The 24,257-nt window shown below is 42.3% G+C and overlaps 1 protein-coding gene across 1 annotated transcript; it reads right to left on the bottom strand.

The window, feature by feature from the left end:
• Window positions 1–459: 459 nt before the first annotated feature.
• LOC136641216 (fructose-1,6-bisphosphatase 1-like) lies at window positions 460–15,521 on the bottom strand. The gene is made up of 7 exons (XM_066616909.1): window positions 15,234–15,521; window positions 11,877–12,039; window positions 8,277–8,369; window positions 6,701–6,841; window positions 4,170–4,307; window positions 3,481–3,600; window positions 460–1,117 (listed from the first exon to the last, which is right to left on the bottom strand). Exons 1-7 carry the CDS (start codon window positions 15,401–15,403, stop codon window positions 926–928), a joined length of 1,017 nt encoding a protein of 338 aa, XP_066473006.1. The 5' UTR covers window positions 15,404–15,521; the 3' UTR covers window positions 460–925.
• Between the last annotated feature and the right edge of the window lie 8,736 nt (window positions 15,522–24,257).

The raw sequence follows: 24,257 nt of genomic DNA, 5'->3' as shown, positions 1-24,257 counted from the left end.
AGTATCCTCAGTGTCTTGAACAGTAGCTAAACCATTGATGTACCAGTTTAATCAAAATCAATATGTTGTGGGAGCTACCAGTAAAGTCCGACCATTGACTTTGAAGCAATATTTCCCTTATCTTTTTTTATGTTTCACCAGCACCTACACTAACCCAGCTCCTACTGAATTTAATAAAACTTTTTCATGACTTCACCTATGGGAATTGCTGCCTTGCAGGCATAGCTCACGTTTGTGTGTTTTTCTACTAAAACTTGACACATTTCAGTTATTGATATGTTCAGCTCCCTCCCAGTCTTAATACAGGTATGAAATGCAAGTGGTGGAGCAGGAAGACACAAGAATATGGGAAGGCAACCCTTTCATACTAGTATCAAAAAAGGGTACTGATAGGGTCCTAACTGTCCAAAATATCAACAATTCATAATAGAGAGGTTTCAACAGCTAAAATAGCCAGGGGTAGAAAGCACTGCCCAGTTACCCAAGAACTGCCTAAACACAAGTCAGAAGCCTTTATTTGCTTAAAGGAGCCTGTTACAACTTCAGTAAAGAGAACTTAAAGCCTCCTCCTTAAAGAGACCTCCTGAATACCTCCAATGACCTAACCCAAAATAAAGTATAGCCCAGAAACAGACTCACCAACACTAGTCATACAGCTTGCAAACCATTGATACTTCATTGAGCTGGCATAAAACTTCTAATATTTAAGTGAGTTGAGCAGTCAAATATGAAATAGCTTTTCTTAGATGTGCTTTTAACAGCATAGTGAAGGGAACACAAGATATTGTGTGTATATAAAAACTATTATGAAGTTATGGCTCTTTCAGTACACTAAACATTTGATTCACAGTTGGTTGTATTGCACAGCATGGTCTTTGGTCCAGTTGTAAGGCATTTCCATTGTAGATACAACAGTTCTCTTTTTTCACTTAGTGGAATGCTTCTTGACAATGTCAAGGTATTCCTGCACATCATCTGAAGACCCCAAGACAACAGGCACACGCTGGTGAATGCTGTCAGGCACAATGTCCAAGACAGCTTCCTTTCCGGTCGTTGCAATTCCGCCTGCTTTCTCAATGACAAAAGCCATGGGGTTGCATTCGTAGAGTAGCCTCAACTGGAATAATTAAAAAGAGGTCAGAGATTACATGAAAGGCACATCATTATGATGCCATAATGTTTGTTAATTATATTTCTGATGGTAATGATAGAATGTGAAATATTTAGCATGTTTACTAAAGGCTACAAGCATTTTCTGGGTACACAATTAGAAGACTGATGTAATACCTACAAAAAAATATAGACTGGAAAGAGCTGTGGAAATACTGCACATGGGGCAAATTAAACAGACCTGGGAAGACATACAGTAATTAATATGAACATTCCTTTGAAAGACTGATATTTTGGATTAGATTTTGGATTGGATTTTCTTTATAGAAATACAATATTGCATCCATTTTTCCCGTTAAATTTCTTTTTTTAAAAAAAAAGATTAGTCATCAATACTGCCTTGTATTGCAAATGGGTAAGGTCTAAATATTAAATTCACATGAAGAGTCATACCATGGTCATATAGAGCTCCTTGCTTTTTTTCTTTTTATAAGTGTAGGACATTGAGATTTTGACAATGTCTGCCTCCCTTTTGCATGTTTTAAACTGGCAAAAATTTTGTAATCTCTTGATTGGGAAAAGCAAATAGGTAAGTAAATGTAGGGTTTAGTAGCAAAACCATGCAAAAGGGCAAGAGATCACTTAACTGCAGGTACAAAAGATATGGTTAAGGGAGAAAAGTCAACATCAATAAGTAACTGCTTCTAATCTGCAAACCGAAGCAAACACTGAGAGTTTCAAAAAACAGATTTGTATCTTGATAATATGGCACCTTCCCCAATCAACCATAAGCTAGAAATGACTCTGCCAGCCATCTACTAGCTACTTCTCAATTGCTGAAAAGTGTGAGATTATGCCTGAATGGTTCCCTGAAATTGTGACTTGTCCCATAGGGCAAAACATATGGATACCACACAGGTATTAATGTGTTTTGCGCTGGAGGCAAATTGCAGGGTTTTTGGGGGGGGGGGGGAGAAATGACAATTTTAAGGGAGGTACAGGGAGAACAGAGTTAACTTTCCTCCCACAACACTATGATTCCAATCAAAATTCCTCTCTTTTCTAGTGGCTATTTATTTTTTGTTGCCTTCAAATATTGTCTTCATATGTCTTCCACTTCTAATGTAGATAGATTAGAAGTCTCCCCAGTTCCAAATCCCAAACAGATCGGCAAAAGAGTGTAGCCTTATTTTCCCAGCTCAAGAGACAAGCTAGGGAAACAATGGACTTCAGAAGCTATTGGAATGTGGGCAAAGTTGAGCTTCTCCAAGGGAGTTATGCCAACTAATGTCCTAAACATTAATTTATCTGCAAAAGAAATCTAGTAGTCATAGAACACAGTAACCCAAACACATTCCATCTCTGTCAGAAGATTCAGGCACAGCACAACAGGTTTTGTCCAGAGTTGCACACTTCCCACCTATGAGGTCTTCATAATAGAGAGAAGCCAAAATTTCCATATGGAAAAGAGAATGTGTGGTCTACTGAGCACTATTTTGTGCCTTTTAGAATGGGTGCCCTTCTTCAGAGGTGGGTACTTTAAGCTTGTTCAATTCTGTAACTATTTCTCACTAACACACTGAAATGTGTTAAATGTGTTAAATGTATAAAATGATGGCTCAGGGGGTGCAGTAGACATCACTCCATGAACCACATACTAGGTGGATAATCTGTATATACAGATACAAATCTACATCCAACCTACTACAGATCATGGATTCCAACACAAAATTCTAAAGGTGGCAAGTGGCACTGTGTAAAGACCTGGTCATAGGCAGAATTAATATTCATAAGTGTGGACTGCTTAGGGTGAGATGTGAGCACTTAATGAGGCCAGGCAGGCTTTTTAAAAACTTGCTGTTTATTTAAAATATTTCTCGCCCATGTCTCCCTTTACGAACAATTTGTTGGGAATCCGAAACTCTTTGCCCACCTCTTGCAACTTACTCCAAGATCTACCAGCAGTGTCTGATCTCCTCAGGTCTCCATGCATTCATTATATGCCGTCTACCAATATTTATTTTAGCAAGGCATACTTTTCAGAATTCCCAGCAGTTTGGGCAGAGAGCATCACTCAATTCACTAGATGCTACACTGTATGATGGTTCTGTATCAAGTACAGTGGAAGGAGCAGGATTCAGAAATGTACTGAGGGAGCTTAAAATGAGTGGACATATCATTCAGCTCACAAGACTAGGCGAAAGAATGTTCCTGTCAGATCTTTGTCAAATATGGCAACACTGAGCTAGGCCCTTGTCCAGTGTGTCAAACACCAGAAAATGTTTGGAGATAAGTCACCTGCAAGTTTTGAAACCGAAACTATGGCATCGAATTATGAAGTCTTGTAAAAGCAAATATATTTTACGTTACCTTTCCTTTGGGGCTCTTTGAGTTGGCTGGATATAAAAAGATTCCTCCATACACCAAAGTACGATGCACATCAGCAACCATGGAGCCTACGTATCTGCTGCCATAGGGAGAACTACCATCCTGTAAGAGTAGTGAGAGAAAAATATTGTATGGGAATAAAAGTATCAATTTATGACATTCTCCAATCTGATGGCAAGCAAGCAGCACCGATCACTCGTTCAGTCGAGATGGTAGCTGGAAATCTGCTCCTTCCTCCAACTGGGAGTTCAGGCTATATCCCAACAAAATGAAGGTGCTATTCCTTCTGCAACCACCACCCCAAGAAAGCACTATTTTCAATGAAGTCAGCCAGGCAGATTTCACCTGTTGGTCAGGAGAAAAGGTCAAAGTAGCCCATGCATACGTTTGGACCATGGTGACTAGATGCTTTGAAATCTCACATTCACAGCCCAATCCTATAAATGGCTACTCAAAAGTCCCTTCGTGTTCAGTGGGCTTACTCCCAGGTAAGCATATATAGGATTGCAGCCTCCACCTCCTAAGTAGCCAAATTGCACACAAGCTTTTGTGAAGAATGTAGGATTATATAAACCAAATATATGTAGATTCAAAGACATTTGGACACCACTTCCAAATTTCAAATTTCAGTGCCTGGATTTCAAGTTTCTTTGGAGAAGGTAAAACTTTACTTGTGGGAATTTCTTCTTCTGAAGATATTCTGTCACAGTAGGATCAAAGTATGCCGCATAGCCCTCATTGATGCTGTAGATATTTCCTTTTTTCTTGATTTTTACATCCTTGTTGACCAAAATGAATTCCCCAATTGCCTAGCAGAAGAAAAAGAAAGCGAATTATATACATAGTGTATGGAAAATCCATACTGCAATATAAACTGTCACAAGCAACAAGTGCAAGTTTGTAGAATCTGACCTGCTTGAGACCAAGAATCCACACTAGCACACAAAATCCTTCCCAATCTTTGAAATTCCCTGTGAAGTTAAACAATTAGGAATACTTTTTCCAACAACTAGCTCCTCAGTATACTTTGCAGCAGCTGAACAAACCTTACCCATTCTAAAGCATGTTATATGTGAGTAGCAATATACTTCCACAGCTATTTTTGTTTTAAACATGTTGCTACATACGTAAAACATAAAGGCTCAACAGCAAAAGAGAAGTCAAAGTAAAACTACATGCAACTACTTGAGATGACCATTCTGCAGAATGTCAAGTTCTAGTAATGGGAAAACCACCAATGCCACAAAACCAAATGAAGATGGTAAGATTCAAGGAAGACTATCCAGGAATTGCTTTTCCTAAAATGAATTTCCAAAATTTAAACTACATGACATGAGCTAAGGCTAAACATGCATTTCAGTGATGAAAAGATTCTAGGACGCTTAATGTATCACACATGGGCAAATACCCCACTTACTCTTTAAGCCAGCAGGATGCAATCTGAAAGTGCACAAGAACATCTATTAACATGATTTTACTAGGGTACAGAATAACAGAAGATAGCCTAATTGTGAAATGACTACTGAGTTTAAGTACTGATGCTTTACATTCTAAAATCTTTAATATACACACATGCATACTCCTGCTAGAACTGAAACTATCTGAGTGTTTGAAACATTCAGTGTCAAACGTCAATATGATGCCCAACTGCTTTGGAAGACTAGTTTTTTTGTACCAGTTTACAGAAGTAACTTTCTTTTCAACAAATACCCAAATCCACTGTGGGATCTGTGTGCACTTGCACCTCATTATATATTCTACACACTACACCAAGCCACCAACAGAAAGGAAATGTCAGCCAACCATAATCTTATTTGCTGTTAAGATCTCCATGCTGTTCAGGTGGTGGTAGTTTAGGTTCTACAGCTACTAGTGCAAGCGCACTAAGAGTACTCTCATTCCTACCTTACCTCATTCTATGGTGAAAGCTAGACTGCTGCACTGAAAGCTATGTGGTGAGACAGCTGAACTATCTGGTACATTCCATGGCAGCCAATTGGATAGCAGCTGCCTATTTTAAATTTCTTCTTTGCTCTCAGTCTTGTCTTTAAACTGCAGAGTGGAGACTGGAAGATTAGGCTGCAAGCAAGATCTGTTGCACTGAAAGAAGACTCAAGTGGCAGAAGCGAGTTGAGAGAAGACTGGGTATTCTATCTTTGAGCAGGCAGAGCAAATTAAATGATGAGGAATTGGTTTGGTGGATCTGGGAGGAAAAAATGGTTAAGGGGGTCAACTTAATTGTAGTAAATCTTTATTATGGTCATAAGACCAGCCACGTAAACTTAACTGAAAGGGAACTATTTGTATGTGCTTATGAGGGAGGATTATGTTTAGACTCAGTCTCTATCTCTGCCTTGTCCTTAGTCTGATAATGAACAAATAGCCTGTTCCTCAACCTCCTTTCATTCTGTTTGTATTCTATGGAATGTATGTTACTACAACCAGAGTTGGGGTCAAAGGACAGTTTGGTGTTTGCGGCTCAGGACCCAACTTCTGCCTTGTTCTCAGTGTACTGCCTTGGGTGTTACTTGCTTCCATATAATCCAGCATTCTAGACCAAAAAATGGTCAAATTCCTCTAGCAGCTCACAAGCAGAGCTTGAAGAGGATAGCCTTCCTCCATTTGTCCCTTGCATCTCATTTTCAGAGATACGGTACCTCTACAATGGCACATATACTTAGCTATAGTGGGGGAGAGGCTTCTATGGGCAGAGCCTCTGGAACCTGTGGAGAGGGTAGAAAATGAAGACGAAAGAAGGTGTGATACAAGTGGCTTGACAGAATGGCTGGGGCCCTCCAACTTGGGGGAAGCATCAGTCACCCCTGCTTGTGGCTGTTTCACTATGCAAAACTACATGATTTTTGTCTTGCGTATCCCATCTCAATAACCACATTGTTACTATTACCCTCATTTCATATGTATAGGAAAATTATGTAGTTGGGGGGGGGGGGAAGCATGATTTAGCCAAGAGAACAGCTGAGCAACTTGAACTCTCAAATACAGGGCCAACATTATTAAAAAAGTGAATTCTCTTTTTCACTCCATCAAGAAGATGGCTCCATTACAGGGCATGGAATTACAGCTCTTTATTATTTTCCCTTATGATAAGCCCATTTTTAGTTTTATAGACTTAATCCAGCCAATTAAAACACACACGCGCGCGCACACACACACAGTCATAGGACATAACAGTATTCCTTACCGGATCAAGCATAAAACAGTTGACACCTGATTCCATAGCAAGCACAAGCATGGTGGCACTGCCATAGAGAGCATAACCAGCTGCCACCAGATTACGCCCAGGCTGCAAAGCATCTTTCTCAGAAGGTGTACCAGGAGAGGCCTAGAGTAAGAAAGAAGAAACTTAAGTTTAACACCTGTAATCTTAAGATATTCTTAGGTGACCTCCTCTTTCTCAGAAGCATTAAAAGTTGAAATGGTTGAAAAAAGAGCATCAGTTTGAGAGGTCCAGTCCTCAGGAGAAGGACTGTTATGTATGGGTTTAACTGCTACATTTAGGGCCAGGAAAGAATTTCACCTCAGTCCCATTGACAGGTGGCTCTATGAAACACTTGCCTTTCTCCTCAGCGATGCAAATAGTGTGGTGCAAATCTCTGACCAAATATTAATAAGGTCAACAGAACTCTTGTTATGCTCTCCAGAGAGATGCTTCACTGGACTGAAGCTAAAAGCAAAAAGTATGATTATATATATATTTTGCAGGAAGCTGAAAAGCAATACATACTATGAATGCAAGAGAAGGTACAAGAGAATCTTCTAGACATTCTTCAGGACAGATTGCCCATAGACAGCCCAGAAGAACTGCTTTGCTAGTTTAGACCAGGGATTCATCTAATCCAGTGTTCCGTTTCCAACAATAGTTTGTCATATGCCTCTGGGAAGCCCAGGAGGAGTTCTGAGAAGTATACACATGCTGATGTTCTTGATTACCACAACTAAGAAATGGAATGGAATAGACTGAAGGATTAATTTGAGACTTGACTGATGATGACACTGCACTGATTGGCCATTGGGCACTTCTAATAATCTCCAGTTGTCACCAAGCACAAGACAAACAGATTCAGCTGCCAAGGCACCCTCTTGTGTTGCTGTTCAGCCAACATTAGCAAACTCCCAGAATGCACACAACATCAGCTCCTATAATCAGGTTAATGAAAACAAATAATCGAGTGTGCTTAGGTACATTAGTTTCAGGTTACTTATTCAACAACATGTTACTCCAGCTTTACAAGTTGAGTCAAACAAGGTGCTTGCCTATTGGAATGTAGGCACATATTAAGAGGCCAATCTTCAAATCATTTATGCAAACAGAAACCCCACTGGAAAATCTTGTTCTGACACAGAAGCTTTGAGGACTACACCCACACGTGTACATGCACTTCCCCCTTTGCATGTACACGTGTGGGTGTAGTCCTCAAAGCTTTAAAGGGGGAAGTAATCTGATTTTGTCTAGAGATTACACCATTGCACTCCAATGGATCTTTCCTGGGTAGCCCAACTGTGCTCAATGGGCCTTACTCCCAGGCAAATGCACATAGGATTGCAACATTTTAAAACCGAAGTAAATCATACCTAGATGAATTCGGTCTAAACATATTGGTAATTACCACATTAACACCAATCATTGCTAAATCTGAAGCCAGTTAGCAAGTTCACTATTAATACGTAGAAATCCGACCCTCAAAGTACAATAGTATTTCTCTTCAATACTCATATTACCACATTATTTGCACAAGCACGCATTTAATATACCCTACCTTTCTGTAGATTGCAAAAATGGTTCCAATAGAAACAAGGCAGTCAATGTTCGAGGAACCATCAAGTGGATCTATGCAGACGATATATTTACCCTACGAGATAAGAACATTTCAGTATATTCCCAGTAAGCCAGATGTGTATACCAACTAATCTTTGCTTCACTGCAGAACTACTCTAAATTTAAAACTGTTCCCATTTTCTGCTTCTTGGCTGTTAAAACTAGGAGTAACTTCTATGTAGATGGACCATAAGCTTTAGGTGAGGAACAAGCATTCAATTAATACTGCATTATGTAGTCCGTTACAATCCTCAAATGAAGTTTTTGTTTTGTTTGAAGTCAACTGCCTGAGCAAAGTTTTGTCACCCTGATGAAAAGTGCTTGGGGTTTAGATGCAGGAGCTTAACAACTAGCAAACATAGTGGTGCAAGACTGCAGGTAGTGTAGCAAGACACTTGCTTCAGCTACAAAGTATGAAGAAATGGTTGGTTAAATAGCCTCCTACCACATATTCCTCAAAATCATAGGAAGCTATCTTGTGCTGAGTCAGACCACTGGTCCATTCAGCTAAACATCTTTGACACTAACTGGCATTGACACTCAAGTGTTTTCAGCAGCAGGTTCTCTCTGTTCTACCTAGACATTGAACCCAGGACCTTCTGCATGCATAACAGGAGCTCTGCAACTGAACTACAGCCCCTCTCTATCAGTATTATAAATCAGCATTTACTGCAGTAGACAATAATAATACGAAATTGATCCCACTAGAGCAGGGCTGTCCAAACTTTATGGCAGGGGGGCCACATCATCTCTCTGACATTGTAGCGGGGGCTGGGAATAAAATTTGAATAAATTTACATAAATGAATATATTAGAGATGGAACTTATATGAAGGTCTTGCAATAGCTCAAGGCCTATAAAAGACCTTGCACAAAACAAGACCGGTGTTCCCTTTGCTGCTGCTACTGCATCACAGATGTCAAACAGCAAGCAGCCCTTGTCTCACAGCTCACGCGAGAGGTCAAACAGTCACCCTCACGCTGAGAGCAGTTGCGTCAGGCCAGCGTGAGCTCCAGCAAGTCTTCGGAGGGCCAGAGACTCATTGGAGACTGGGGGCTCCCCGCGGGCCAGACTGGGAGTCCTCAAGGGCCGCAAGTGGCCCCCGGGTCAGGGTTTGGGCACCCCTGCACTAGAGCAGGGGTACTCAAACTTTCCCAGCCAGTGGCTCCCTTGACTCCCATGGCTGTTGGCCATGACTCCCCATCATGTTCCTGAGGGTTGAAAGTGACATCATTAAACAGGAAGTGGCCAGAAATATTAACTATATTAAATATAATATTATATTTATTATAATATTATATTAATTATTATATATATAAACTATATTAATATTAATTATATTAATCATATCATTAATTAAATGCAGATCTTAAAATATATATTATTAATGCACAGCAATATACATACTTTATAAATGATCAGCTGCTGATCACTGTTGGAGACAGGATGCTGGAGTAGTTAGATTTTGTCTGGTCCAGGAGGACTCATTTTTTTAAACTTTGTAAGCATACCAATAGAATTGTTTTATCAAATGAACTTTGTGAACAACCAGTCTGACCAACATTATACACACACATACCCCTGTGGACCCCAATCCAACTAGACATTTCTCCCATTCTCCTTGGATAAAACTGAACCCTTTATTAATTTAATGAAATTAAATTTTTTCAGCAGCTGGTGGGGAAAACAAAAATAAACCATGAAAATATATCAGAGCTGATAAGGGTTTGGTTAGGACAGCTCCTAGTATAGGAGACAAATCAGTCTCCTATACTAGGAGATGCAAAGCTCAACCTTATGCATGTCTACTCAGAAGTAAGTCCCATTAGAGTCAATGGGGCTTACTCCCAGGAAACTGTGGATAGGATTGGGCTGGCAATCACTTCATCAATGGCTGATAAGTATTTCCTTCAAATAGCAAGATTCATCACTTTAAAAATACAGCCTCTCTTCTTCAGTCTAACAAGAAGATTAATAAATCACCTTAAAAACAGTACACTTTTTCTGCTCCTGGCCAAGTAAAGTGTGTGCTTCTCTCTCTCTCTCCCCCCCTCCTTTTGCCAACTGCATGGAAACAAGTTTAAGACCCCTGGTGACTGGTAAAATAGTGTTTTATTTGGGGAGGGGGAGAAAAGCAGGAAGGTTTGGAAATCGAAAGGGGGGAGTGGAAGAGGGAGGTGGTTGAAAAGAGAAATTTCACTTTGATGAGAAGCGATCCCAGGCTGGGAACTAGGAACCAAACAGACAAGGATCAGCGAGGGTTAAGGACTGCAAGCTGAGCATGCTCCGTACTTGCCAGAGGGGGGTTGGAGTCGAAGAGCTTTGGAAACAACATGCATCAAACACAGAAGGCGGCAGCCTGGAGTGGAGGGAGAAGAGGGCCGGGCAGCAGCAGCCACTCTCTCAGCTGAGCAACTCTTTAAAAAAAGAGTTCTTCTGCTTTAAAAAAAGTGCAGATGATGAGCAGAAGACAGGCTCATATTCAGCACAGGGGTGTGACTGTATCGTGAGAGGACATCCCGCACCTCCCCTTTGAGTTCTTGGTGCCTCCCTAAAGAGCTGCACCACACAGTTTGAATAAAACTGCACTAGAGTCTCATTCCAGGTCATACATGACTGCTATATGACTAAAAAGGGAAGGTCTCAGGAGTTTTTCTTCCAAGAAAAAGAACAATAAGGGGGAGAATCATGTTAATCCTGCCTTAGACAAAGAGTTTCTGCACATACAGGTCTCGAACACAAACCAAAATGTAACCAGTCTTCCCAATGTAATTTTTTTTTGCTGCAGAGAGTTGTTTTTAAACTTTCAAAAACTGTGCCCCTTCCTGTAGCCTGCCACCTTGGAATATTTGTCACCTCATCCTGCTGCACATGTTGACTAGGCCAAGATTAGGCACATTCTACTGGGGACAAAAGCACTTATGTGAGGCTCTGCCATGTGCCTTAGTTAGATTTGAATGCATTATTTCTGCAGTGTCACCAAGAACAAAAACAAAAGATTAAGTTAACAATGCCTACTTTGGCCTCTACAGACTTGGCAGATGCAGGGTCTCAACCCCATGTTGTTAAGGCAACAAGGAATACAGGGCCAAAAGCACAGTCAATGGTAAAGGTGCTCCCAATTCTCTCCTACAACTATCATCTTGAGGCTGGTTTCCTCCAGCCAGGCCAACTTCCAGTTTCAGAATATGGCAGCAGAAATACCCTTTTAGAACAACTCAAACTGGGATAGAGAATGGACAACATTCGTAGATGGAAGTGAAGCATGGGAAGGATGAGACACTCCTTCAAGTATGCCTTTAAAAAAAAATTGTTTTAGGTAAGTGCTGCCTCCATCCCCATGTGAGCACTAGCATGAAAGGATACATATCTAGAACTTCATGTTGTCCTCACAATGTGCTCCACTGCCAGCAGAGCCTACTACAGAAGTACTGCCCTTTGTCCTTTATCTTAGGTTAATTTTTACATGTTTAAAAGACAGCTGTTGCTAAATTCTGATGTGAAGGAAAGCATGGGGGGGGAAAGCAGTTAGAGCACTGACCTGCTTATCTTCATCCACTATGAGAGCTTCTTTGTTTTCTTCTGACACAATCATACAAGTTGTAAAAGAAGACCTGAGCATGTTGATCACCATATCATTGGAAAGGACATCCAGCTTCTTTACTTGATCTCCTGTCACATTGGTAGAACCAGCAATTCCATAACTGAACCATTAGAAGAAGAAGACAACCATCAGGCAATGACTAAAGAGATCTTTTTGTCTTTAAATAGATAGAGCACTTTCTTCACACATGAATCAAACAAGATTCTGACTAGATTTCATAGAGATGCCTGAATGACTAAGATTTTGACCCTATTGTGTCTTGTTTGTTAGGACTTGCCTATAGCCCTTTTCAGGCATGTGAGCCAATTGGCTAGACCAGTGCTTCCCAATCTTTTTAGCACCCCAGAATGCTTTATGGCTCCCAGGTAGCACCGCAGAATGCCTTGCAGTGCCACAGTTGGTGGAAGCCACAATTCATCAAAAATTGGTTCATGACTGGTGGTCACAACCCAGTTTGAGAATCACTGGGCAAGACACTCCTGTGCTAGTGTGCTCCATGTCTGTGCCCCTTCATCTCCCTGCATTCAGTGCCTATCTGGATGGACAAGCACTGAACAGGGGGAAGCATCTCCCTATGTTCCAGAATCTTGACCAGACAAAATTCTAGAATACTGGGAGAAATTCCCTTCAATCCACATGTGCCCCTGCAGAAAAGCACAGACTGCATGGAGAGCCAGGTGCATGGCCACCAAGTGCACGAACACATGGGGACATGGCTTGTCAGTGCATTCCTGTTTTCTCTCTCCCCTCCCTGGAGACAGGGATAATATTTGTAGAGGCTTATTTCTCTCATTAGCATTATCTTTCTTTACAAGAAGACAGGGCAGGAATCATATGCAAGTGCCATTTTTGATACTGGTATGTTTCTTTTATAACTGTGGAAAACTTAAAAGATTACACTGCTCTTTTTAGTCTTTGTTTTACTTCTTTAAAATTTCTTAACTCCCCCTAACTCTCTTTAGAAACCACTAAAAATTGTATCACTAAGAATTGTATCACAGCAATTAATATTTCTACAAAGCCGTTTAAAATAGGATTGCAAAGAATGACAATTTAGAAAGGAGTTCCCCCTTAAGTCACTGAAAATAATCCCCTAAAGACGGAGGCTTGTATCCTAAGGAGCATGTGCAGAAGGAGGCCCAGGGCAACAAATTTTCCCACCTCTTCTTCTGCACAAGAAGTTCTCTAACAGTCAACAGTCCATTTGGGGGGTGTTGCAGGATCCACCCCAGAAAAGGACAGCATAGATTAGAGAGGGCTGCAGAATTATAGGAAGGTTCACAAAAAATCACACCCCACTTGCAAATGCAAGTGCCTTCTGTTTGGAAAAGTGACACTTGCATCACAAGCCAAAAAACATTTTGTTGCTTCTTCCCCTTAATGAACTATTTCAGATGTGATTCAGCAAAATAAATACTTTGAAATCCCATTATTGCAATGAATGCACATCAAGAACATGGGTTTTCCAATCAAAGTGACAAGGGATTAAAGTATTAAGATAGCCAAATATTTCAGATGGGACAAACTAACTTTTTCCTCCATGTTTATTCTTTGTAGCCATGAATTGAGCAGAGTCATGTATGACTGAAGCAACAGTGTTGCAACAAGTGTACCTTGAACTGTAAATAAATCTTTGCGCTAAGGAAAACTACGTGTATGTTCAGACATAAAGGCTCAAGCTTGCTTCTGGATTTCTCAGAATGTTCATTTTATGCAACGTTCGGTTTATGTGAACTAGTTTAAAAATATTTAACATCTTTTTAATTAATCCACACCATAGAAGTTCACATTGCCCTATAAAGATAATGCAAATGCTATCCAAATATACAGTACTTACAGCACAATCCTAGGCATGTCTACTCAGAAGAAAGTGCCACTACTTTCAAAGGGACTTACTCCCAGGTGAATAGGTGAATATTTCACTCCCAGGTGAAATAGGATTTCAGCCTTAGTAAAGTAATTAACTACATGTTGTCCAAGTAATGCAGTAACAAAACCGTGCACAGATAAGAGGGCCATAGTGCATAAAGATTACTGTGAACTGCCACTGTGCTGGCTCCTCTCCATTTCATATGAGCTAAGCTGCCAGAGTGGAAGGGAGGAACAGATGGCCAGCACTGCCACTTGATCAAGAACTCCCAACAGAACTGGGATGTATGCATGGAGCATGGCAACACCATGCTCGGAAATGTAGTTACAAAACGGCTGTATCAACACTGTAATTTAGTCACAAGAGGCTAGCCTCTGTCACAAGACATTTACGCATACTGTTTTGTTGTGTAACTTGATCATTAAGGTTATTCTAAAAAGAGGACCAAAAAGCACAGAGTGCATCCCAAGACTGAAAAAAGCATTGCAACATCAAAACTTTCCAATAGTGTTTCTGTTTTCTTTCCTATAGTGCTCCAAAATACTTCTGGCCAACTTCTATGCCTAGTTTAATGCAAATTACAAAATGTTTCCCCTTTTGGGAAAGGAGGAAGTAGTAACTGAACAGGATCAGTCTCGGCATTTACAAAATAAATGTTGATGTACCATGTAATGGTGATGTAACACTTTGGATACAGATTAGGCAGGAATTACTACTCTTTCTACTAAGGTGAGAAAATGGGGGGGGATATGAGGTGGGAAAGGCAGGATATACATATTTCATATATAGTAGGGAAGTGACACTGATTCCAATTGCTACTCAGATCGAAGAATCAGGCAAGCAATGATCAGAATACAGCCTGAGAGACACAAGTGCAGACCCAAGATTTCCAAGAAACTGCATCAAATATCTGGTGAGGCTACCAAATAGGAGCATTATGTTACTACTGGAGCATAATCTCATTAGTAGCAAGGTAATGGAGTGGCAGCTGTGATCCTGCTGGGTTGTAACACTCAGGATCATGCATAGCCATGACTGAAATGAAGGTAGTCCAGAATGTTGAGCTGTTGGGCAAGGTGTGGTAGATACCAACAACTTGGTAAATGCTAATCTGAAGAGAGAGAGAGAGAGAGAGAGAGAGTCAGGTGCCAAGGAGCATTGCAAGCTGATGTGAACTCTGGGGAGTCTCTAGGAAAGAAGTGTATGTTGTCAAGGGAAGGGACACCCTGGTGAGCCACTCGATCCAAAGGGGCTGATCCAGAGAAATGCAAGTATAGCAAGTTTAGGATGGAAAATGCAGGGTGGGAAGGGCAAAGCCACGGTGCAGGATGCGATTTCTCCTCCTAAGCCGAAGGATCGACTGGATCCTGGACTGGCACAGGGTGCCAAGAGCAGATCCGGGACGGAGCGCGGCGTGAACTCACAGATTGGCGATGCCCGCCTTGCGCACGGCGGTGGAGATGGCCTTGATAGCAGTGCAGAGGGCGTTGAGGAGCTGGGTGAGCTCGCCGGTGCCCCGCGCCTTCCTGCCTTCCTCCATCACGAAGCGGGTCAGGGTGACCACGTTGGTGTCGAAGGTGGAGCGGTCAGTCATGGTGGCACTGCGGGCGGCGCGAGATGCAACCCCGTTCCAGGAAAGTAGCGAGCAGCAACTGCGAGCCTGCACCACCGCGACGCAGAAAGAGCAGCCAGCCAGGGGCAGGCAAGAAGTGGGAGGGCGGGGGGCGGGGGTCCCCACCGCCCAATCCTGACGGGGAGCGGGGCAGAGCCCATTCCGCCCAGGGGAAGCACCTCCCCTCCTGAAGCAGCCAATGGCAAAGCTTGGCGTCTCCTGCCTGCACGACTCCGGTCTGCTCCGGGAGGTCCTGCGGCAGGGCGAGGCCAGAGCTCTGGTTGGGGGGAGGCGGCAGGAGGGGCGGAGAAGCTGCTGAACACGGTCCAATCCAAGCGCCAAGGCTGGAACTGGAAGTGGGGAATCGCTGAGCCTGCGCAAAGCAGTCGGTCCATTGAGAAAAAAGCACCCGAAGGTCACTATCTGAACCAGCCAAACAGAAAACCTTAAGCCAGGGTGACCAGATGTCCTCCTTTTCCAGGACAGGTCCACTTTTTAGCCCCGTGTCCTGGAAAAGAACTTAAATGTCCTCCTTTTCCCTGTGAGCGACCCCTGCAGGCAGCACAGTCTTCTTGTAATATAAGAAATTTTATGTCATTTAAATTTAACAATAAGTAATATAGTTTTTAAATGAACCACATGGAACAAATAGACAAGTGTTTTTGGCTTTTATTTTGTCATGTCCTACATTCTTCTTGGCTATCCTACCTTTTGGGGTGTCTAGTCCTCTTTTGCGGTTATGACATCTGGTCAGCCTGTCTTAAGCATGCTTTCGAGTTCTCCAGCACTCTTCATCAGGCTGGACTCAAAGGGGGGGGGCTGTTCTGGCATGATGTGAAGCCCACCAAGTCTGCCCTCTGTAGCAGTCCTAGTAAATGGGAATACTGTACAGGATGGAACAGACTGCTGGACTTTATATTCTGAAATGGGTGTGGGGGGAGGAAGCAGCCATTATTGTCTCCTCTTCCTCCCAGAAACCCTGAGGAGGAGTTGAGATCCTGTCTTGTGAGACTTATTTACATTGAGTATGCAAAATTCTTTCTGTAATCTTACCTATATATCTGTCTATACCTATTATAATCTGTCTATAATTTACCTGCAAACTTATAACATGCCCCCCCCATCTCTTCTCTGTTTCAAAAATTAAGAGGCCTGATTGGTATCTTTTAGCTTCTTTTAATTCCTTTCATTTACACTTGAAAATGTAAAAATGTGTTTCTGGCTTCCTGGTTTGTATTTATGGCCAACATGACAGTAGAGCACATATGTGCTTTAATTATGCTCAAGGTCACTACCAAAATCCCTTTTACATCCTCCCCCTGGACTTTATTGTAAGTTCCTTTCTACAGCCCTGAACTAACTCACAGTGCCATCCCATTCATGTTTGCTTAAGTCCCACTGTGTTCAGTGGGGTTTACTCACAGGAAAATACGTTTAGGACGGAGCACACTGTCAATTGCTCACTCATGTTCTGGTGCCTAGACATCCTATCCTCAGCTCTGACTCCACTGTCCCTGAGATTTATTACACACAGTGAGAGCACACTAGCTAATGCAAATTTGTATGGAATCAAAATGCTCAGCTTATGTGAGAACAGACTGGAGAACTATCTCTTTTTCAGATGGTCACAGTAAGCAGTGACCCAAGGCCTAATTTTATATATAATTGTGGGAGCCAATTTCTTACAGGTCACCTTGCTGCCTGTAAGAGGGCATTCATCTGTGGGGTGAATGATATGGTTCCTTCCCCTGTATATATTGATCATGCTAGTGATGGTGAGTGAGAGTATATTATAAAACAAATTGAATGAAATGTATTCTGTCATTAGACAGTTTAGAGACCCCATCATAAACTTCAGTATGTGCTGAAACTACCAAAAGGGCAAAGGACTGGGAAGCAGGATAATCCCTTGTTCCTTTGTCTTCCACAGAAGGGTAAATAAGTAAATTAAGGAATGACTCCTGCTGTTTCAGGAGCAAACACAAACAGCAAGTAAACAAGGAGAATTTAGGGAAGAGCTTTGTGTTGCAAGAATATAAGGGACTGCAAGAAGGAACAGGCGAAGTCCATCAAACAGTTAAGTGGGGGCATCGACTGATGGTAGGTATCCTTCCTGTGAGACCTCAGAAGAACCCCAGGTAACAGAGATATGGAGATATTATTAGTCTACCAAGGAAAAGACAAGAGATAACCTATAATCCCTTCTCCTGGAAGAAAGTAAAATGGTTAATGATATATTTACTAGTAATAAGCAACTATGTACAAACAGCATGTTAAGAATGTGCTGCATGGACAATTTGAATGTATAAAAAGCTGGTGAAAGAGATGGTTGGGACGCAAGTTTTTTAGGCACATACCGACTTGCGTCCTTATATTGCAATATAAGATTTTAAAACCCAGCACTGGTATTTTTGTTTATTTCTTCCCTCACACCAGGCTAAGTCCTTTCTGCCACCGAACAGATCCCTGTTTCTCACAACAATGGGAAGAAACCATGCTATTTCTATGTGACTACAGGGACAAAAAACTGGTGTGTACACTCCAAATCTGGAATTGAATCTTAGACATTCCCCTAACTAAACTTGAACTGAATCTGTGTAGAGTTTGAGGTGTTGGGTTTTTTTTGCCTTGCTTTTAATTTTCCTTCTGTTGTCATTGTTTATTTATTGTGAGCCCCTTTGCAAAATGGAACCATTTTCTGTCTTCATCTCTTTGCTGTATAAATTGGTGTGTGAATTTTCTTTGCTGTTATTATTACTAAAAAGTGGAATATAAATATTCCAGATAAAGCAGTAAATAAGATGTTTATGAGTTTGATTTTAATCCTTCTTTTGAGTGTCACATGATTGGAAAAATGGGATATAAATTTGCTTAAACAATTTAGGGCCCACTGCTACCCAACTTTCCAGTACCGGTGCAGCCGCACTGCAGCCCCATGGTAAGAGAACCAACATTTCCTTAGCTCAGTAGTTCTCGAACTTTTCCAGCTCACGCCTCCCCTTGTAGCCATTGGCCACAGCTTCCCATTACAACACCTCACCTCAGTTACCCCCAAAATGGGGATGAAAGTGTTATAATTATACACTAGAAACAAGGCTGCCAGCACTCTGAGGCTGCAATCCTAACCACACTTACCTGAGAGTAAACCCCATTGAACAAAATTGGACTTACTTTTGAGTAGACCTGGTTAGGATTGTGCCTTGAGTTTGTTAGCAGGGTTTTGGAAAGGGAGGGGGGAAGTGATGAATTTGCAGGAGGGGAAGACCTTGTTTTGTGTGTATCTGCTAATTGCAAACTGATGCAAACTGAGACCTAGAGACTGTTTGGCTGGAATCCTAACCCTACTTTCCTCGGAGTAAGTCCCATTGAACAAAATAGGACTTACTTCTGAGTAGACCTAGCTAGGATTGTGCCTTTTGTCTTACAATAGCAGCCAACAGAGTACCCCCCCCCCCAAAGGAGGCAGGAGGAAAAAGGGGAATGGCTAAAAAGGAATGGGGATTTTTATTTTTAATCAATTATTGGAGACAAAGCCATCAAGAGTGGCTTTTTTTCTTTTTTGAAGGGGGAGGAAAGAAAGGTGAGGATCCTTGGTTAAGCTGACACAGACCCCAACCCTATGTAGGTCTACTCAGAAGTAAGCCCCATTTGAGTCAACGGTGCTTACTTCCAGGAAAGTGTGGAAAGGATTGCAGCCACACTCAGCAAGATTACAACTCACCCCAAAGCAGATGGGGGCTGCTCACACAAACACACACACCCAACTTGCAGATGCCACCCCCGTTCCCCCCAGGCAAGACGGAGGGATGCAGGCTGGGCATTTGGACCCCCCCCCCCACTAGGAGCAGGCTGGCTCCTTCCTTCCCAAGCAGACTTGACCAATCCTAGGATGCCCAGGGCGAGGGGCACACTGGGAAATGTAGTCCTTTGGGCAAAGTTGCACAAGGAGAGAGCTCCATGATGAGATGCGGCACCTCTGCCTGCCCAGCCAGCCTTCTCTCCCACCTCCCCCCACCATGTTTCACATGCCCTCCCAGCCTCACATTGCCCCACCCACCTCATTCTCAGCCTCCTGTTCTCAGCTGAGCACAGCAGAGCAGCCTCTCTCCCTGAGATGCCTGGCGATGCCCCTGGAGGCTAGCCATGCCTCACTAGGGAGGCAGGACGCATAGATTGAATACCTCAGCCTTAGCTGGACGGTGGGCTCCATGGTTAGCCTTAGCAGTGGGCTCCATGATTGCCCCCCTACTGCAGGATGCTGCACATGCCTTGTTGGCATGGCTACACCACTGCTGGAAAGTTGGACAGAACTGGGCCCTAAATCAATTAAAGGAGTGGAATTGATGGCAGAGAGAAACTGAGAAGCAAAAAAGGAATGGAACAGGGAAAATCATTCCTGAATTCTCTTTGCTGTGATTTCCAGCTACTGTATTTTGCTGCTGATAAATTCACAGACTCTCTATCCTTTTAAAAAAAAGTTAACACCTGTAGACAGACAGACAGCTGGTTGAACAAAGAGTGCTTAGCTACACAAGCCAGTGATCTAATTAAGCAAAATCAATCTTATGTCCAGAGCATCTATGCTGCTACAGCCAGCCCACATGGCCTGTGCTGTATCTAGTACAGGGTAGGAGCCTGCTGGAGGTCACATTGGGGTAATAGGATATTTTCCCCTTACCCTGTGTAGCACCCCAGCCTGCCCTATGGGACTACAGTTCCAGTCTTTTTATACACTGATTTTTTATACACGGATTTGACTCAACAAGAATGGCCACTGCAAATGAGAAGGAATGTGCTGATCCCTGGAGAAGGGGAAAAATGAACCCCTTTAAAATCAGTTTAAAAAACTGAACAGTCCTTTAACAATAGCCTCCTTAATGAGGGGGGGGCAGCTGGCTGACAATCCATCAATCCTTCTCTCTCCAGGCGACCCCTCCCTTCCCCCTGAGCACTTGAAAGAAAGGTGATCACTTTGCATTGGTGAAGTGAAGCACCTTTCTAAGTGCTTGGAGGACAACTGATTGATAGATTGTCTTCTTAATGACTCTTACCGTACATCACAAAGGTCAACAAGGCTGTTTTTAAATCACTGGAGCAAAGAAAAATTTTTAATTGATTTGCTATAGTGTGTTTTTTGCCATCCAGTTGAGTGCTTGGAACAGAACCCACGCGAATAATGAGACTCAACCTGTACTTGGATCTGCACCAGCTATTCAGGTAGAGCAGATCTGAGCCTCCTGTGTAGGGCTTTCAGTTCTGGGAGTGGGGGTTAGGATTCAGCGTGTGCTGCCATCACCAATCCTACCACTCCGGGTCTAATCTTCCATCCATTCTGCTCTCCCCTGCCCAGAAACACCCCCTCCCCATCCCCAGAGTGCCCTCCCACAACCCTCCCCAGTCCTTTTGCTGGCCTGCCTGGGATTGGAGTGGGTACCAGCTGGCACAACACATTTTGTTGTGCCAGCAGTGTCAACTCTTGAATCAGTGCAAACATGCCATACAGAACATTTACTACACTCGAGAGCTGGTGCAGGGGGCCTGTGCCAGTGCAGCACCACGTTTGAATTGGGCTGTCCGTCTCATGACTTTTCTATTTACCTGCAGATGAGTTCCATCTTGGACAAAAATTTAATAAAAGAAAGTGATAGTAACATAAAGCTGGATGGTGCATGTATTTGATGCAGCAAAGACTTTATTTAGAAAGAAAAGTGATGCCCGACTCCACAGTTTGAATTTTCAGTTAGTACAGATATGCAATATCAGACATAGCTCTTAATGATTAATAATTAATTAATACAAACAATACTATTAATAAAAATTAAGAGTTCAGTCAAATTATAGAGTACCATGTTGCAACAAGGAAGATCAATTCTTTCAATAGCAAATTAAGATTAGTTAAAGACCTTTCCAAACAACGTCACTTCAGGACATAGCATCCATTAGTTTTTAAATTGCTTTCAGAGGAAACTTGGAGGCCCTCAGAAGCTTTGAAAAGACAGGATAAGATCCAGTGCGCCTGACTGTTGCCAGATCCATCCCTCCTTCTCCTGACATGCCCCTGGTTCCTCCCCCATTACTTCCCCTCCCCAACCATGAACCACTACCACTCCGTACCAGTTTACCTGCTCCGGTAGAGGCCGCCAATGGGCTTCCAATGCTGCTGCTGGCTAGTGATGGCAGCTCAGAAATGGCCACCAACAGAATGCTATACATGTGGTCAGCAGCTGATTTATGGCAGTGGGACAGTGTCCCACTGCCATAAATCCACAGATAGAATTATATATATAACAAGTTCTCTGAAGGAAGAATGTATATTGGAAAACCTGGGAAAACTGGTTCAAACAAAGGTGGCACAACATTAAATATTTCTAGTAGTCTGAACAACAAAGCTACTATATAGGTTTCAAACTCTTGAACCTTCATCACATTCATTCTGTGGATTGTGGCTTCTGGGCTTATGTGGTTGTGTAACAGAAGTGCAGGAGCTTCTACTCCCTGGAAATAGAAAGTTTTAAAAATACTGAACAATGAGACAAGGGTTTATGTGTTGAACATTTCTAGAAGCTGTGCCTATAAATTGAACAGAACTACTATTCCCATGCCTATAAATTAAACAGATCTACTGTTTCCATGTCTGACCCACAACTCTTCATCCCATTCATTTTGTGCATTGTGATTCCTGACATTAGAACCACTGGCAAGGCGTGCACCCATTCATGCTTCTTTGCTGTGTTTGCAGAGAACAAACACTTGTAGAGGTGTAACCAGAGTGTACACCAGCAGGGAGAGGTCTTGGTCCAGCACAGCTGATGCCCTCAAGGTATGGAGTTGGATCACAAGGGTTGCATTGCTCAATGCAAAGCGGTTGATCAGAGCAATGAAGAGATGGTCCTGGGACGCTCACAACAAAAGGTGGTGGTTGAATGGTCACAGTGCTGGGAAGGCAGCGGGAAGAGCATCGGTTCCATCTGGAAGACATTTTTGCTGAATTGGTGGTTGAATCTAAAGACACATTAGAGAGGGAAAGACAGAGTGTACAGCTTGTTTATTTGGATATTTATATCTCACTTTCAATACATTGCTGAACTTGTAATACTTTGCTGAGCATTATGTTTTAGGGGAGAAATGTTACCAGAGACCCAGACAGCTAATTGACATGTGAAAATCAGTTTTCCCCCTGCATCCTAAGCTATCAGAACAATTCGTACTCATGAATCACTTCATACGTTCTGCTCAACAATAAAGATACCCTCCCTAGACTCCATGTGAGTCTCACATCCCCCTACCAGTCAAAGGCATCACTCACAGCAGTTGTACTGATCACCCACATTCTGTGATTGGAACTTCCTTCCCTCTTAGCAATCAGTATCTGAAAATCTAGAAAATTCCATCCCGTCAGAATGTGAAATAATTCTGTTCTCTCTTTTCCATCTAACAGACACTAGTTCCTAGGTGTAGATCCAGCTATCGTTTGCTAATCCTACACACTATACAGAGTGAGGTGGTAGGCTGAGGTGGGGCAGTAGGACATCAGATGGCAAGTGGAGCATCATGTTTTTTTTAATCTTCTCCCATGTGAAAAGATTCTACATAAAATAAGCCAGAAAACTATGGAGAGATCTACACTAAATCTTTCTCCAATGTGATCCTTTACTACAGACAGCAAGTGTCTTTTATTTTTGTTTTTGCAAGCATTCTAAAATATGACTCCACGTTGCAGTGTGAAGTGGAAGAGTCCATAATTCTACTATCTCACTCTGTGCAATGTGTTATTCCTCATTGCAGTTCTACTGATCATCAGCAGTCTATATCTGAACATTCCCCAAACTTTTAAAATGTTCACAGCTATTGCATAGCAGCTTGGAATGTGAAGTAATCAAGCCAAAATTTCATGCTAAATTGCCCACCAGTGTTAGAAATGACTGAGGTGGATTTTCCCCTCCCCTTTTTCTGGTTCTCCATATTCCAATTCTGGCAACCAGCCTAGAACAAAATTTTGCTCTGGGCTAGGTGGCAAGCATAATTGTTAAAATAAATTAACAGCAGGCTTGTGGAAAGAATACCAAGATCACATCTAGGAGAAAAAAGTACCAAAGTTTTCCACAAGTTACAGTGTATCTCAACCACACTTACCAGGTTCTGCAATGAAAAGACCTCAATGAGAGCACCACACAGTTGAAGGAATCTGGTGAGGGTAAGTCTGTCTCCTCCAGCTTTTTATACTGTTCCTCAAGCACATTGAGAGTACATGATACATTTTATGTTCATAAATTAATTGCTAACAACCGTCTTCCATGTCATGCTAACACCCAAGTTGTCCCAAGGAGTGGTTTCATTGTTGGAACTGTTCGTCCTTGGTTGCTCATTTGTTCTTCATTATGTTTAAAATGCATAGGTGGGGTCCTTCCTTGGGAAGTCGCTGTGTCTCAAGTTAGGAGTGAGTCGTGCCAGCCTCAGAAATTTCACTACATCATTGACAGGATGCAAACACCCTCCACAGGCTTCTCTCAGTTGAGGATTCACCCTCTTTGGGACCTGCCCCCCCCCAACAGAGACTCACTGGGCACTGGTTTTCTTTTCTTTTTGGTGGGAGGTGAAGACCATCTAAATTCACCCAGGTTTTTCTTTGATCCAGAGGTGCCCTTCCAACAGATGAAAGAATCATCCACTCACAGAGGGTTATTTCTCACTTAGCTGAAGAGCATTGCATGAAATAAGCATCCCCCAAATATTACTTTGCTTAGGATAGCTTTCCTCAAGTTTTTTTTTTTTTTTTTTGGCCCAGAAGAGTTTTTATGCAAGTGAATCTTGTCTTCCTTAATCTCTGTATGCTTTT

Source organism: Tiliqua scincoides, chromosome 2 (genome assembly GCF_035046505.1).
Source record: "Tiliqua scincoides isolate rTilSci1 chromosome 2, rTilSci1.hap2, whole genome shotgun sequence".
NCBI lineage: Eukaryota > Metazoa > Chordata > Lepidosauria > Squamata > Scincidae > Tiliqua > Tiliqua scincoides.
This window is presented reverse-complemented; position numbering and strand designations above follow the sequence as displayed.

Bases quoted from the DNA above. Each gene is read 5' to 3' on its own strand.
- LOC136641216 (XM_066616909.1), bottom strand. From the start codon at position 15,403: ATGACTGACCGCTCCACCTTCGACACCAACGTGGTCACCCTGACCCGC. The intron at 6,842-8,276 runs GTAGGGTATATT...TTCTTACTCTAG, and splicing joins TTTTTGCAATCTACAGAAAG to GCCTCTCCTGGTACACCTTC. The intron at 1,118-3,480 runs GTAACGTAAAAT...TAATTATTCCAG, and splicing joins CAAAGAGCCCCAAAGGAAAG to TTGAGGCTACTCTACGAATG.